The sequence below is a fragment of the Sabethes cyaneus genome, chromosome 1 (genome assembly GCF_943734655.1).
Source record: "Sabethes cyaneus chromosome 1, idSabCyanKW18_F2, whole genome shotgun sequence".
In the NCBI taxonomy this organism is placed as follows: domain Eukaryota; kingdom Metazoa; phylum Arthropoda; class Insecta; order Diptera; family Culicidae; genus Sabethes; species Sabethes cyaneus.
This window is the reverse complement of record NC_071353.1, coordinates 32642834-32660919: the sequence shown is the minus strand read 5'-3', so window position 1 is coordinate 32660919 and position 18086 is coordinate 32642834. Positions and strand designations below refer to the sequence as shown.

General features: G+C 40.9%; 1 protein-coding gene across 1 annotated transcript in view; it reads right to left on the bottom strand.

The window, feature by feature from the left end:
• LOC128745543 (uncharacterized) overlaps positions 1-18086 on the bottom strand; it is a 195056-nt gene that overhangs the window by 115608 nt on the left and 61362 nt on the right. The window contains exons 2-3 of the mRNA XM_053842618.1: positions 12580-12794; positions 2340-2475 (exon numbers count right to left, since the gene is read on the bottom strand). Of these exons, the coding sequence (XP_053698593.1) occupies positions 2340-2475; positions 12580-12794 (351 nt within the window). The remainder of the gene's footprint in view (positions 1-2339; positions 2476-12579; positions 12795-18086) is intronic.

The window sequence follows — 18086 nt, the reverse complement described above, 5'->3', positions numbered from 1 at the left end:
CTCGTAGTAAGTAAAGCTATTCTAATTTTCATCATTTGTTGGATGGATTTAATGAATACTCAAAATGTTCTTGTGCTGATTTGACTAAAACACATTTATCTTCTGATCCGTGAAATTTGAAATCACTGAAAAGCGATTATTGAAGCATATTATTGAAATTACGCATCTGACTTTATTTCTTAAATTCGTCGTACCGTTTTAAAATCCGTCCATCAACATTTTTCATCGTCCGAATTAAAAATCACAACAATGTGTATGAAGCTAACGCGCATGTAACTGTGTAGGACGGCATGACAAATGTTATTCTGCAAAATTTCTGCAGGTCAGGCAAGTTTTCCTGGCTGTAGAATAACGACAATGCGTTGCGTGAGTTATTTTCATTAATGAATGACGGAAATTAGAACGATTAGTCGACATTTTCTTCTTCGTCGCACGAAAAAACGTTTGAAATTTGGCTGATAGGACTTCTTTAATGATAAAAAGCATTTAAATAGATCTCAGCTCACTTTGATTGATCGCGTATGATAGACAACAAACGAAATTATTAGGGAATAACTAGTTTTGCATTGTGTGTCAATAAAATGCTGATATTTTTAATAATTTGTGTTGTATAGGACGGGAATAGGCAATTACGACGAAGCAGCAACATACCCTATGCAATGGCAAGGAACAAATAGAGTAGAAGTAAGATTTAGAATTTGGCTTTCTCCGATATTATTATCAGCGAGAATTTTTTTTGGCAATATGTAAAAATATAATAAATAAACAATAAAACTTCCGATACGGTAAACATGAACAATTGCGAATGGTTTATACTGTGTAGAAAGAATACAATATTATGTTCACGCTATGCTTTTTTGTGTTGAAAACGTTTGTTTCAAACCAGCATTGGATTTGAATTTATTCAGTGTACCAAACTATATCTACAAGCGAGGTTGTACAACGTTGCAGTGCAATTTACTTCAAGATGTGTGAACAGATCCCTCTAACCACATTCTGTTAGTCGTTAAACATTTCACACACCTTCGCACGCTGCTGAAAGGAAGCGGTCCACGTGGCATGTGACGGAAATGCAAACAAACACCACGCTCGAGATAATCCCACCCGTGTCGACCGGTGGGTGGTCCTGGAGGATGTCGCAGAGAACTAGACCGTGTGTGTAGGTGGTTGGGTGGTGTGTGACCTGAACTGTGCGAAACTACCTTGGATGCCGTAAGCCGTCTGTATGTGCAGTGCATAGTTAGACGCTCATTGAATGCCTACACACCGACGGTCACATTCACTTGCTGATAACGATATAGGGGCGAACGAGGCTTACTCACTATCTATCAGTCCTAAGCCGGATGTTCTGTGCAAAAGCCTTCACTTGTACGCACAGGGTCTACTGAAGAAAAACAAAAGATGACATCAAAGAACCCGGTGGTTGTTACCGCTAACATAGAAGCAGCTAGTACTGATCCGGATAAGCAAACTTGAAGGCTTCAAAGAAAACTTTCACGTCCTTCATATACATTTAGCTATGTGACTTACGTAACGTTGGTCAAAAGTATTGGCGATTACAATCCTCGAAACGTTTGGCACATTTCCATAGACATTATTTTTATTACGGAAACGTCAATGGTACGGTTGTATAAATACACCTATGTTCCTCGCTGCAGGATGCTGATACTGTACTATATATGGAACATCGGTTGAGTTAGTGACACGTAATTTATTGCCACATAAAGGTAAATTTGGACCTTGGCTGGCTTGGTAAGAAGGCGCATTCGTACCAAACGAACCTTCGAACCTTCGGCAGTTGAAAGCTTTTCGCATCGGTAGACATTTCAGCAAGACGATTGCTAGTCAGACATATTAACCATCCAGAAGAGGCAGTTTATTCCGTGTCCGGGTTACATAGAACTCATGAATCATTGACCGAGTTCATTATTCTCCAACCATTACCGTACCGTGCCGGTAAGTACAGGAAGGCACTGCCTGTGAAGAGAATTAATTTCATTTTCGACGGAGTAGAAACCACTAATTTCTCGAAACCAAGCAACAATTACAGCACAGTTGGTGTTACAGGAGACTGTTGCTGCAGTAATGTGACGGTCGGTATTTTACCTGGAACGGCATTATCGTTTTGAAGCTTTCTTACCAGTAATCAAGACAGCTTTAAGTACACTTTAAAAACTTATCTAGTTTGACTAGTACAGTTACGAGTATTTTTTAATATATTAAATTACATATCTATAAGTAGAACATAAGTCCCCTTACTTGACTAAATTGAATGGTTAAATTCCCAAGCCCCATTACTCTAGCGTTAGCTTGTTTACAGCGCATCAACTGAAACTTACCGACCACTTGCATGTGGATGTGTCCGGTTGCTGTCGAAAACAAGGGTGCATCGGCGGTCACCTCGCAGGAAAAGTTGCCAGACAGTCCGAAACCGACGTTTCGGATCACTACCTGGCTGGCGTTGGACAGCGAGAGCTAGCGGGAAGATATCAGAGAGATGCAAAAGTTCTATAAAAGTGTTTAAATCAAAATCTGTTTCGACCGGAAACTGACAAACACTCACAATCAACGTTGCTTCGTCCCGAAGTTGAGCAGTAAGAATACAAACAAGGCCAAAGTTTTCCCTCAAAAACCCGCTGTAAACATACGTTACACAATAGGGAAGCGAAAAAAAATCCATTCTCGGAACAAACCCCAAACAAGATACACAACAAAATGGAGCAGCTTAAAAACTTTTCCATGCAAGTTTAAGATAGAACTAAAGAAGAAAACAAATGAAAAGAAAATGGAGATCGAGCCAACTTTTCGGTTGATTTTTCCGTATTCTTCAATTTGGAAAATAAAACACGAAGTCAAAAAAAATGCCACCAGCATCCGCAATGCCTTCATGCAACGTTTGCTTCCATGCAGGATAACTAGCCGCCAGACGACCACAATTGCTATCATACGGAAAAAGCATATCGGCATACTGCTTACGAACTAGGTACGTGGGTGGACCCACTTGCGTGCCCAGCCAAAGGTTTTGTAAAAAGTGGTGTATCAAACGTTTGTTTTACGTGGTAGAATCATTTTACTAATTGTTTTGATATAATGTAGTTTCATTTTGGATTTAGCTATACGGAATTCGCAATATTTTTTTAATTTTTCAATCTATTTCGATTTCATTTTAACCTGAAACCAATACAGTGGACCCCCGTTCGTTTGAATGATTCCTCATGCAAACTAAAGGGGTTAGTTTTTAATTTGAAGAACTGGTAACCCTAAATATGCTGGAACTTGTGTGAACTGGCTGCCCTGCTCTTTGTTATTGTTTTAGTGGTTTGATTCAGTTGGCAGTTGCAAGCAGCGAATATTTCATTCTCCGATCGGATTTCTACCATAATCGTTGGGAAAACGCAATGTAAAACAGTTTAAACACGGTAGATCAGCACAAACAAATCGTGTTTATGTGCATTGTCTGCATAAGCAAATGTTGTCATATTGAGAATGACGTTTGAACCATTTTTAATTTGCACGTCGTGCAAACCAACGGGGTTCAAATTAAAAAGTGTTCAGATTATAAACGGTCAAACGAACGGGGGTCCACGGTATTTACTCATTTTGATATGCGTGACATCCACTGAGGTTAATTTTAATTATATTTTATTTTAAACTAGTACAAGATTTCTATCTACGAATTTTGCTTAAGTTACTCAAACTCGTTCGGGCTAAAAAAAAGTCTGAGAGCACAGTTTCCGGTTGTTTGTCCTCATTCTATTTTCGATCGCTCCGTTTTCCTAGAGATTTGCAGTGAACAGAACGAGTGATGCTCCAGCAAAAAATAACTCTCACTCGGTCTGTTCGACGTTTGGGTTATTCGCCCTTTTCTAATGTTGGTCGACAATTTTCGATATTTATTGACGAAGAGTGGTTTTATTTCACATGTAGTAGGCACTACGATGGAGATGATGTTTTTATACATGAAAATTGAAATCGTTTAGATGAATTTTGTAATTATGATTTTATTTAACTAAAATACGCACTAGAATAATGAAAATTATTCTGGAAGTGTGGATATGAAAAAATATTCTATACCTTCTATACCTATAAAAATGGATTTCTGTCTGTCTGTCTGTCTGTCCGTATGTTCCTTATAGAATCGAAAACTACTAAACCGATCGGCGTGAAAATTTGCATGTAGGGATTTTTGGGGCCAGGGAAGGTTCTCTCGATGGCAAAAGACCCCTCCCCCCACTAAGAGGGGGGGGGCTCTCATACAAATCTGTGCCTATAAAAATGGATTTCTGTCTGCCCTATGTTCCTTATAGAATCGAAAACTACTGAACCAATCGGAGTGAAAATTTGCATGTATAGGTTTTTGGTGTCTGGGAAGGTTCTTATGATGGCTAGAGATCCCTCCCTCAGTAAGAGGGGGCCTCCCATACAAATCTATACCATTGAAAATGGATTTCTGTCTGTCTGCCCGAATGTTCCTTATAGAATCGAAAACTACTAAACCGATCGGCGTGAAAATTTGCATATAGGGGTTTTTGGTGCCAGGGAAGGTTCTTATGATGGTAAGAAACCCCTCCCCCCATTATTTAATTTGGACATCTGTTAATCAAGTATTTGTTAGATATTAATAAAGCACATTAAAACTATTATGTTCGTCACCATGGTGATGATGGATTTTGTAATTGTTAATGTAGTTAAAAAAAAGAGAGTAGTCTTCAAAGGTTTGAGAACCGCGCGCGTTAAACAGATATAGAAGACTGATTTTAAATTTGACTGTTCTTTCTATTAGAAATATCTGACTTTACTACTAGTAATTGACAAATTCGTGAGTGTTCAGGAAGATTTGGATGCTTCTGCTTGTTATTAGATGTTTATTTTCCTAGCCAGTCAAGGATTTTTTCGGGTTGGAAATTTTTTTGATTTCCCTGGGTGGGGATGCCCTTATAAGTCTCATACTAAGTTGAAGGTTGGACTTTGCTTTGCTTGCTGATTACAGCGGGAATGGCCTCGTCGGGACTGCGTCGACTTAGTAGCGGGCTAAACTGGGTATCGGCTTAACCAAAATGATATGAACATCTTGGTAACTGGCGGAAGGTTGCAAATTGATACTGGAGATTCTTGGTTTGGAAATAACTTGAAAAATTATATATTTTTAATAGTTATAACTTTTGTTTGAATACCATCGCAGGAATTTATATCTGTGTCAAAAACCAGATCGTTTTGTTTGCCTACCTGGTTCAAATGTATATTCACTAATTATCTATTAGATAAATCGACTATCTCAAACCTTTGTAGGGGAATGAGGTGGGCTCCATAACCATCATCATCATCATCATCATCATCATCATCATCATCATCATCATCATCACTAAGAGGGGGGGCTCCCATACAAATGAAATACAAATTTCTGCATAACTCGGGAACTAATCAAGCAAATGGAACAAAATTTTTCATGTGGGTGTTTTTGGACACAAGAATTTTTTCTATGGTGAATTGAGACCCCTCCCCGTTTTAGAAGGGGGGCTCCTATATAAATGAAATACAAATTTCCTCATAACTCGAAACTAATTAATCAAATGGAACCATATGTGGCATGTGGGTGTTTTTGGAGGCATGAATTTTTTCTATGATGAATTTAGACCTCTCACCACTTTAGTAGGGGGGGGCTCCTATACAAATGAAATACAAATTTCCTCATAACTCGAGAACTAGCTAATCAAATGAAACCATATTTGGCACGTGGGTGTTTCTGAAGGGTTTTTCTATGATGAATTAGGGCCCCTCTCCCTTTTTAAGAGCTGGGGGCTCCCATACAAATAAAATACAAATTTCCTCATAACTCCAAAACTAATCAAGCAAATGGAACCAAATTTAGCATGTGGGTGTTTTTGTAGGCAAATTTTTTCCCATCTTTATGAGGGGAATTATGACCCCTCACCCCTTCTATAGTGAGGGGGGGGGGGGCTCGTATAAAAATAAAATACATCAAAACCATCAAATTCAAAAACTAATCAAGCAAATGAAACCAAATTTGTCATGTGGGGGGGTTTTGGAGGCAGGAATTTTTTTATGATGGTTTGAGATCACTCACCCCTGTGGTAGGGGGAAAAGGACCCTAATACAAATAAAACAAAAATATTTACGTAACTCAAAAACTAATCGAACTCGAGAAATTTTAGACTCTTTCATAAAACCATCAATTCATCATCATCATCATCATCATCATCATCATCATCATCATCATCATCATCATCATCATCATCATCATCATCATCATCATCATCATCATCATCATCATCATCATCATCATCATCATCATCATCATCATCATCATCATCATCATCATCATCATCATCATCATCATCATCATCATCATCATCATCATCATCATCATCATCATCATCATCATCATCATCATCATCATCATCATCATCATCATCATCATCATCATCATCATCATCATCATCATCATCATCATCATCATCATCATCATCATCATCATCATCATCATCATCATCATCATCATCATCATCATCATCATCATCATCATCATCATCATCATCATCATCATCATCATCATCATCATCATCATCATCATCATCATCATCATCATCATCATCATCATCATCATCATCATCATCATCATCATCATCATCATCATCATCATCATCATCATCATCATCATCATCATCATCATCATCATCATCATCATCATCATCATCATCATCATCATCATCATCATCATCATCATCATCATCATCATCATCATCATCATCATCATCATCATCATCATCATCATCATCATCATCATCATCATCATCATCATCATCATCATCATCATCATCATCATCATCATCATCATCATCATCATCATCATCATCATCATCATCATCATCATCATCATCATCATCATCATCATCATCATCATCATCATCATCATCATCATCATCATCATCATCATCATCATCATCATCATCATCATCATCATCATCATCATCATCATCATCATCATCATCATCATTATCATCATCATCATCATTATCATCATCATCATCATTATCATCATCATCATCATTATCATCATCATCATCATTATCATCATCATCATCATTATCATCATCATCATCATTATCATCATCATCATCATTATCATCATCATCATCATTATCATCATCATCATCATTATCATCATCATCATCATTATCATCATCATCATCATTATCATCATCATCATCATCATCATCAGGGCTTTCAGGGCCTAATTCCGAGACGTTAGGTACTTCAATCGCTGAAAACTGTTGGGGCAAAATACGCTTGACCATCCGCGGCACAAGAAGAAAAACCGCGGAGAATACAAATTGATGGGAAATCCCAACAAGCGGTGGAGAGAACGAAAATTGCTTGGAAAAATCTGACCATGGTCACTAGGGAGAACTAGGTGAAATACTGACGAGCAAGAAACCAGTTGTAGAAATAAGGGAGGGAATCTAACCACAAACGAGCGCGAGATGACCGAAAGGTGCAAGCAATTCTTCGATGAACACTTCAATAGCGTAATTATACAAGGAGGCGGAACGGAAGGTAATCTAGAAGTGCCCATTTTACTTATGTGTCCATTTCTGCCGGTCTGGCAGAACAAAGGGATGAACGGTTACCCGCCATAGGTTTTACATGTCGCCAGGTCAGGTTCTCGTCTACAGCTCGGATGTCGTTGGCTAAGCTGCATCGCCATGAGCTTCTCGGACTGCCTCTTCTACGCTGTCCTTGCGGATTCCTGTCGAGTGCTCCTCTGCACCGATGATACCGACTGATGACTGATGACACCGCCGACGGAACTCCTCATTGGATATCCACTTGTCAGCCCACTAGGCACGAATGATATAGCGCAGGCACCGGTTAATAAATACCTTCAGTTTTTGCGTTGTCTCCGCTGAGACGCACCACGTTTCGCAGGCAAAAAGCAGTACGGATTCAACTTTTGCATTGAAAATTCGGGTTTTCGTATGTAGAGTGATCTGGTTTGAGCGCAAAATGTTTCGCAGACCTGCAAATGCAACTATGGCTATATCAGTCTTGGTACCACCATCTGGCGATGCCTGGCTACCAAGATATTGAAAGGCGTCTACCTGTTCAACTGCTACTGTGAACTTGGTGGGATTGCCAGTGTTCACTACCATAGACTTAGCTTCAGATACATTGACTGTCAGACCTGCTGCCTGAAAGCTCTCGGAGAGATCATCTAACGGCGTTGTGCGAGCAAGACAATGTCGTCGGTTAGGTCAAAGTCATTTAGCTGCTCCATAGTTAGAGGATTCCAAAGCAATCCTCGATAAGGTTACTCTCAATTGCTTCAACTAATATCTCATCCATAACGATGAAAAATAGCAGCGGTCTTAAAGTGCAGCCTTGTCTCACACTAGCAGTATCCATTATAGAGTCGAACAAGACGCCGTTGTGCAAAACCTTGCACGAGAACACCTCGTAATGAGCCTCGATGAGATAAACTAGCTTATCTGGAACTCCTCTACGCCTAAGTGCGTCCCTGATGTCGAACGCCTTTTCGAAGTCAACGAACACCAGCAGAAAAGAGTCCTGGAATTCGTTAATCTGTTCCAATATAATACGAAGCGTTGTGATATGGTCTACACATGTTCGGCCAGCACGGAATCCAGCTTGCTACCGCCAAAGAGTAGCGGCGATCTTTTCCTGGATCCGGTTGAGGATTACCTTACAGAATACTTTGAGAGTAATACAGCAGAGTAGCAACGTGATGTCACGCCAGTTACCGCATTCAGTTAGGTCTCCATTTTAGGGGCTTTATCCAATATGCCCTGCATGCAGTCCACCGGAAAAGCTGCGGTTTCCCATATATTGCTGAATTGATCAGCTGGGCTGACAAAGACGGGTCAGCTTTGAGCATCTTGGATGAAATGCAGTCCATCCCTGGCGCTCCTATTGGTTTTCATACTCTTGATGGCTGCTTTAATTTCATCCAGCGATGACGCCTCCAAGTTGACGCGATTAATTCGACGAACTGTAGGCATCATACGCTGCTAGTTTTGTTGCTCGCTAACATTTGAAACTAGGAAGAGTTTTTCGAAATGTTCAGTCCACCGCTTAAGCTGTTCTGTTGGGTCAGTCAATAGCTAACCAGCTCTGTCCTTTAGCGGCATCTTGGTATCCATCCTGGCCCCACTAAGGCGGCGAGAAATATCGTACAATAAACGGATATCACCATTTTCGGCGGCGGTTTCTCCTTGTTCGGTTAGGGAGTTAGTCCAGGCTCTCTTGTCCCGGCTACAAGCTCGTTTAACATCCGTCTCCAGTCCAGCGTATCGTTAACGGGTAGCTGTCTTAGCCAATCTAGTTCGCGCTCGCTCAATGTCCACTACCTCCGCCAGCTGCGCGCTTTGTCGAGGGCTGCGTCACTGGTCGTGAGGAAGGCGTTCTTGATGCCGGGCCATTGCGTGATCTTGGCGTTCTTGATGTCGGTTTTCCAATCGGCAGACGTCGTAACGATACTTTTTTCTCCCGTCGTTGGACACGTGCGAAGCGCAAACCGCAGCGTTGTTGTTGTGGTTGGAAAGAACGATCCACCAATTGTTATTACCACAGAATTCTGTAAACAGTTTTCCGTTATCGTTCATCTCTCCTAGGCCATGTCGTTCCATGACACGTACAAGGTTTGAGCCAATCTTCGTGTCAAAATCGCCCAAGTGTAGTTGGATGTCCCCTTTCGGGATTTTCTGAACCACGCTGTTCAGCTGGCTGCAGAAACTTTCTTTCTCCTGCAGATCGGCAGCATATGTTGGCGCATAGTACTGGTTTGTTGGACGATAGTAATGACTGAAGTTTTTGGAGCGTCTTAGTAGAATATAACGATAGTAATGTCCCAGCACCTGATCTCCATGAAGTCAAACGAGAAATCGGGTTGCTGAAAACCAACAGAGTCGCTGGTAAGAACCGCCTACCGGCAGAGCTTTATAAACATGGTCGGGAAACGCTGGCAGCGGCTCTACATAGTTAATTTCTAATATTTGGAAGGAGGAGCAGCTATCCGAGAAATTGGTGGAAGGAGTAGTTTGTCCCATCTCCAAAAAGGTGATCGGCTCGACTGCTGCAACTATCGCGACATAACGTTGGTAAATGCCGCCTACAAGGTACTGTCCTAGATCCCATAACGCCAGCTTTCACCGATAGCACAAGGTTTCGTAGAGAATTATTAGGCGGACTTCATGGGGACTCACGCCACTACGGATCAAATTTTCACCTTTCGAGAAATCTTGCAGAAATGTAGATCTTCATCTTCATCGATTTCAAAGCAGCATACGATACAGTCGATCAAGACCAATTATGGCAGATAATGCACGAACGATGATTAGTTCCAGCTATGTGTGTGAGACGCGGCAAGGGTTGAGACAATGTGACGGCTTATCCTGCATGCTGTTCAACATTGTTCTTGAGGGGCTGATTCGACGTGCGAGTGTCGAAACGAAAGGCACGATTTTCTCCAAGGGATGCCAACTCCTAGGCTTTGCAGATGACTTTGATGTCACTGCCAGAAACTTTGCGACGGCGGAGGCAATTTTTGCCAGACTGAAAACGGAGTCCGCATGATTAGGATAAAAATTAATGTGCCGGAGACCAAATACCTGAAAGGTAGAGGCTCAAAGGAAACACGTGCCTTCTACGGATGGTAACTGTTGACGGCGACGAACTAGAAGTGATAGATGAATTCGTGTATTTGGGATTGCTGGTGACCGCAGTGACCTCCTCCCAGTGGGCCTCCAGGTATGATGCTGGCCTAATAAGCCAGTCGTCGTATGTTCGAATCTCGACTGGGAGAGGTTGTTAGAGTCAATAGGATCGTAGCACTGGCCCCGCAATTGTTCTGTATTCTAACAACTGGCTGCGAAGTCTTTCGTATAAAAACAGAAGGTCAAGTTTCAATAACCGAATGTAGCACCTAGATTTTGCTTTGCTTGGCGACCGCGGACAACGACGCTAGTACGGAGATGCAGCGGTGCATTCAAGCGGGAAATCAGGCCTACATTGCTTTTCGCACAACTCTACGATCAAGATATGCCGCCGTACGAAGCTGACAATGTACAAAACCCTTATCGGACCGGTAGTTCTTTATGGACTTGAAATTGTGACGACGCACCCTTGCCGTGTTCGGGCGAAAAGTGCTGTGGACGATATTTGGCGGAGTACAAACTGAAAGCGAAGAGTGACGGAAGTATATCAATCACGAGCTACCGGCGTTGCTTGAAGAGATTCCTATGGTGCATCCGGCTACGTTGGGACGGACGCACTTTCCAACTGTTTGGTGTACAGCACCTGTCTGCTTCTTGAAGTTGTTGATCAAACAAATGTCATTTCACTTTATATTTTTGCGAAAAGATCGATTTGATGCCGACAGATCCCAGTGATATTGACTTTTACATCTATTTATGCCAAAAAAAAACTAAGGTAAAAGGCCCTATATTTGGCCAAACCTGCTAGGCAAAAGCAATTGGAATCCTTATAAAGATATCTTTCTTTTGAATTCAAGATAATATATCTAGCTCAGCGGTTTTTGACATATTAATCTGAATATTATTATTAAATTAATATTAAGGTCTGTTTACGAAGAATCCCTTCGTGCAGTGGCTGAAACATACCATGGCACTTTGCTTATGTATTTATCTCCTTCAGTTTACTCAAGCTCAGTATACAATCATTTAAGAAAGACATTGTTTTTGAATGACTTCAATCTTTCAATTTCTGATTCTTATAAAAAAAAAGCTGAAAATAATTCAAGTTGTATTTTGAATCCAAATAATAAGAATGGAAATAAAGACAGTGTAAAGAAAAACAGAGTAAATAATTTGATCAGTCCGAATGATAACAGATCTTCACATCGTTTGGCAGAGCATTCTGTCTCTTGATCAAAGTTTCGAACGGCTATGCTGGCTGCTGCCAAAAAGCACAATGAAATCACTTTGATGCGTAAGTAATAAATTTAATTGCTGCAGCTGCTAATTAAAATTAATAAGCTGGCTGACGTTCCGAAGCTTGAAAGCCGACTATGGCTCTCGCTTTGTGTTTGTCTCTAGAAAATTTTCACTTTTTGTTGCCGTCCAATAAAAAGACAGCAGGCAAGCCGAAGGCTAACGAAGCGAAAGTTTCGAATTAATCTGTAGCAGCAAAAAAAAAGAAAAAGAAGGAACGGCTGGCCTCAAAAGGACTCCAATACTCTCGGCTGTAGGATTAAATGTATTTTATTTCTTTCTTCTCGGTTGGCTCAGCGACCGACGCTCAGCGAAAAGCATTCAAGAGCCTTGTTGTCCACCCGAGTGCTCTTAATTTTCCTGCTTATCCGGCCACACCCGCACAGTTTCCGTGCTGCTCCGATGCGATACAACAGACGGAAAATGTGCTTTGTTAAGACTAGCAAACCTCGACCCCGGAAAAGTTTCCCTCTTGATAGCTTTAATATCACTAATTGCCGGTGGACGAATCGGGACGAAAAACGTTGTTTGTGTTGCCTTGTGAAGAATCGAATAAACTCCGTCGGTAGGTCGGAAATTAAATAGAACTTACATCCACATTGATACCCGGAAAGGGAAACGTCTTCTTCTCCGGATACTCGCTGGGTGAAAATCGATAGAACTCCCGCTGACCCCGGTAGTACTTGACCGAGTATAGTGGCGAATCGTTCAAATCATACAGACATCGGAGGGTCGCATGTTGGCTTCGACGCACAGCCGGAGGGTCCACCACTAGCTCGACGTTTCGCATCGCTCCAGCGCTGTAATCTGAAATGGAAAAGAAAGTTCAAAACAAAAATTTAATGAATAATCATTCGAACTGGAAACCCACGGCTAAATTGAACATTTTCCACAAACAGCGGCAGCATTTCAGAATAGATTTTCATGGTTAAGTGAATTTTCAAAGCAAACTAACTGTGGAAGAATAAGCAGCACAACATTTGCCGCAGTTCGTTTGACTTTAGTGGTATTTTCTAATCTCATCTACATAATATTAATAAGATCCTTTACGCAGTGGCGCAAGAAGCGAAACCCGCAACGCCTTTCGTTAGCCTTTCTTTCATCGGCAACGCGGAACGAACACAGAGAGCCGGATCAAATCAAACGCAACTGGCGCGGCGTAAAACAGGAAACTAACGGAGGCAGATTAAAAATCGCGATATCAATTGGCTTTGATTAACATTTCTAACGAGCTGTAAGCCCGGGTGCTCAATGTTCCGAGGAATAAATCGAGCGAGCGAAAAACGAATTCGTATCACGTTTCGATTCAAATCTGTTATGGAAACATATGCTCATGTGAATGCTCCGTGAGCGTTCAGGAGACAACGAAATTGAAAACGAATGCCGGGAGGTGTTGGGGGTGGGGGTGGAAAAGCTTTGCACAAATTCAATTGATGGTTTATTTTAGCAGAGAGAAAATTGAATTTTGAGTTTCATGACTTTTCACGGATAAAGAGCTTGTTTGTCACTCAATCGTGCCCGAAAATCGGTGATAACTCACACACTAGGCATGAACAGTGCACACAAAAAAAGGTAAACATGTCATATTTTGTTATTCCTTTTCGGTTTTTAAACGATTTAGCTAAAATTTTCCAGTCCAGTCAAACCAATCAACATGAATTAACTTTAACTGGAAAAAATGGAAACAAAAATAGAAACGTAATTCACTTTGGGAAATCGAATGAAATCTCAGAAGATTAGTGTGATAGACAAAACTGTATGATTAATATAAGAGCACAAAGAACAAACATCCAAGCTAGGGTAAAGAACTAGTTTTAAGCAGTCTAAGCGGGTCACTGATTGTTTTCCCTTATTACAAGCGATGGGTTGACTAAGTGGGGGATATCAGCATACCAATCTTCTTGCTATCTTTAGTTCTTCAAGCTGTTACCATTGGAAGACACTATTGTTGAGCTAAACTTTTGATTTTTCGCTTTAAAAGTTGGAGCGGTGGAACTGATTTTGAACACACCGAACCCATTTTCACCCGCAGGGTGCTGTTTTCAGCAATCCTGAAATCTAAATTTTTTTACGTCCCGTTAAAAAATCCCTCGAACTTTTCCCCCTATTCAGTAATTTCGCGTTCCTATCCGCGACCTATACTAATCGGCATCTGATGCGTAATCGGCATAGCGTATCGGCATATGCGTAAAATGCCATCTGTCTAAATTGTGTATCGGGGCATACACTCACCGCACCGTTCGGCAAACGGTATTCGTCGTCTCTTTTATTCTCTGGTGTTCTTATGGGAAACTGCGAGTTTGACGTCTCACTCGCTGTTCATAAGGATGGTGGGAGAACAAAAGAGGCAAACATAGAAGTGCACACGATCTAACTTTAAAACAGTGTTGTCAAAGCAAATAACATTGAAACACATCGTTGCTTCATTAAATCACTGAGAAAATCTTCGAAAATTATTGAAAAAGCTGTCTTTTGTGTTGTTTTTAATAAAGAAAAATTAATTATGAACATACATTTCTCTTAAAAGTATTGAACCACGTTTTCACCATAGGAGGTTTCAGTTAATTTCAAACTTAAAATTCTTATTTCCAGAACCGAAACAGTATCTTGGCAACACGATAGTTCATCAGTTGTGCTGCTGCTACTGCTGAACAGGTTCCATCAATTCAGAATTTGTTTTCAGTTTTGTTCGAAAATAATAAAACTTTCGGCTAGTGACAAAGCCTTAGATAATAGAAAAAAAGAGACTGAATAATATGGTATGTGACAATTGAGTGCTTGACTTTCAGAGTGGTTGTAATCAGTGCTGAAAATTTGATGAATTCGTTAGTAGCGAGGTGGCGATTGCTGAAGAGCAACTGAAAAATGTACGTTTTTGGACAACAATTTTTAATTCATCATATTTCTTGTCGGAAACCCAGTAAATTGTGTTTGTGTGAACCAAATGTATGGTTAAGTGATTTGTGAAGATGATCCTATCAAAAGATTTTGAAAATATGAATAAAAAAGTGCATTTTCGGATCATTTATGTTCAACTGATTAAAATAGGTAACACTGCTTAACTCGTTCCTTACCCTAGTACAAATTTATCGCGATTTTCTGCGTAAATGTTTCTATTTTGTGTGTATTTTTTTGTTTTGCGTGTAAAATTCAGCAATTTTCAGCGCCGCCTAGTCCAGTCATAATGGGATTTCCTGTAAGTGCGAGAAGACTTGGAAATCTTTTTTTACACCCATCAACACAAATGTGAATGCAAGTGGCGCCACTGACTAACGTATCTCCAAAACTATCGAAATCGAGCAGTTATTTGAACGTGAACGAGCAACGGCCGTTACAAAAATTTACACAGGTTGAGCACCCTAGATTGGATGTCAGTTCGTCAGTGCTGTTAGTTTATGTTGTTTATAATTAGGAACGAAATTGATTAGAAGTGATACAAAAAATAATTCTAAAGGTGGATATATTAATGCAATGAACGCATCAAATAAGCAATTTTGTAATTTTTTACGATTGAATTCTGGAGTGCCATTTTGAAGATTTCCCCTGAACAGGGGAGGCCCTGTTTACACCGTCCGTTTAGTGATGGAATACGAAGTCATACCTCCGATTGTGCAGAATGAATGCGTTTTGATCTTTTTCTACATTTTCGTTTCGATCAAGTTTCCTTGATCGCTTGGAGCTGCGAATGACGGCAAAACATAGTAAATTGACTGACGGTCACCACATTAACGAAAAGCAACCAATACATGTCCATGGAAGAAGTCGGTCGGACACCGTCCGACACAAACGAACATTTTGCTTGCGTCGGATCGACGCCGGCCGACAAACATTTACTGTGGATAGCCGATTTGGAGACAAGTCAGTTCGCAATTTACACTCTTTAATATGAACGCAAAGCGGGAGAGCGACGGTTCATAGCAGTAAAAAACTCAATAAGATTTCAAGCCCAAGAAATTTCATCTCTGATCAGAAACGCCGAACTCACATATGAATTTCTCTCGCTATTATATGCGATGTCTCTGTTGCTATGCGATGTGAACCAAATTCAGCTGTGAGCATTTTGCTTACTTCTTCCACAGCTGACATTTCATACAACGAACCAGAAAGCGAAAGAGAATTAACCGCCAGAGAAAATATCAGCTGCGAAAAAAGCTAGCGCACATTCATGAATGAAGATGGCAAACAAATTGGCAGAATTTACATTTTTCCTTCGCGAGAATCGACATTTTCTTTACTAGAAAGTAAGGCGCCTAATAAGAATTAGATAAACATGTAGCACAGACAAACAGACGAGACACTCGCGTTAATTCCATCATACATTCAAAAACTACTTATTTTTCAAAAAAGCATGTTTCGCAACATCGCCACACCGCGGCGCTCGAGTGTTGTTTCGAATTTTCGGTATAAAACCGTATAAATGTAAAACCCCTACAGTATAAAACCCTGCAAATGCAAGCTACTCCGCAACATGCATAACAGAGGGTGCTAGTGTGCAAGCAAAATGCGTAGGACGATGGTTTTTAAAGGATTTTCTTCTATGTGTCATGTCAGTTCGGCAGTGCATGCAGTTTAAATGTGTGTTTTAGTTTAACCTTACGATTTATTTAGAGATTCTCTTACGCTCAGTCACAGTTACGTATCGCACGAGAGAATGCCTATGCTGTTAAACAACGAATTTGCATGTATAGGTGTATAGCTCCGGGTAGCAGTTGAAGCAAAGCAGAATATGATCAAGCGGGAAGAAAAATGTGTGAGTTTTGTGCACCCCACTGTCACAAATGTCATTCCCATACATTTTTCGTGTAGCCAACATCTCATCTAACCCATAACAAACTTTGCCTCGGACCAAATGTATTTGTGAGTAGCCCGCTCTAACTTCAGCCTCGGATGAATGTGTATTGGTAAGCGCTCGAACAAAGTTACTTTTTTGCTTGTTTTCTTTTTGTGTCGGACGTGTAGGAAGCGTAAAAAGACGTTAGCCGCTTCTTTACCCTGCAGTTTCATACGCCTGGTTTTGTGCTTCTTGGTATGAAAACAGAAAAATTCACGCGTGAGTTTCTTCTGTATAGGTTCAAGTTGACATGATTCACAGTTGATTTTGAATTTTGATGAGTTTTGAGATTTCGAGTTTTTAACATCACTGTTGGCTAGTCTTAAGAGGCCACATGGATCGTAGGTGGCAGTCGTCGTAAGCAGCAGATTGACTGGGCTGGTACCGAATGGCCGAATTTTGGTCGCATTAACTGTGGCGTATTCGGGAGCTGATTTTCGGCAAACGAAGTTATTCTTAAAACAATATGTGCAGGCAACAGTGGTGCAGAGTGTACAAAGAATATTCAATCGGGATGGCGGTCATAATGAAAAGAAGAGTAAGAAGCCAGATGGCATGTCCTGTCCTAGGTTCAACCTATTGAATCCTTCTAGTTTTAGCAACTTTTGGAGTTCGCCGACTGACCGTGGGACGGCGGAGGCAATCTACGCCAGACTAAAAACAGAGGCTAGAGTTACAAATCAATGCGTTGAAAACCAAATATGTGGTAGGAAGAGGCTCCCGAGAAAGTAGCGTTTGCCTCCCACGGACAGTGACTATTGACGGCGATGAACTGGAAGTGGTTGATGAGTTCGTATAATTGGGATCTCTGGTCACCGCCGACAGTAATACGAGTAAGGAGATCCAACGACGCATTCAAGCTGGAAATCGAGCCTACTTTTTCCTTCGTAAGATGTTTCGATCAAGGAGAATACGCCGCCGGACAAAACAGACGATGTACGCTAATCAGACAGGTAGTCCTCTACGGACTTGAGACAGTAACGTTACTTACGGAAGACATACGTGCACTTACCGTTTTTGAACGAAAGGTGTTGCGGACTATTTTTGGAGGAGTACAAACGGAAAGCGGAGAGTGGTGGAGACGTATGAATCACGAGCTACAGGCACTGCTTGGAGAGATTCCCATCGTACACCTGGCGAAAGTTGGGAGACTACGGTGGGCCGGCCACGTCGCAAGGATGCAGGACTACTGTGTAGTGAAATCCGTTCTCTTCAAGAACCCCACCGGCACCAGGAATAGAGGGGCTCAACGTGCTAGACTGCCCATG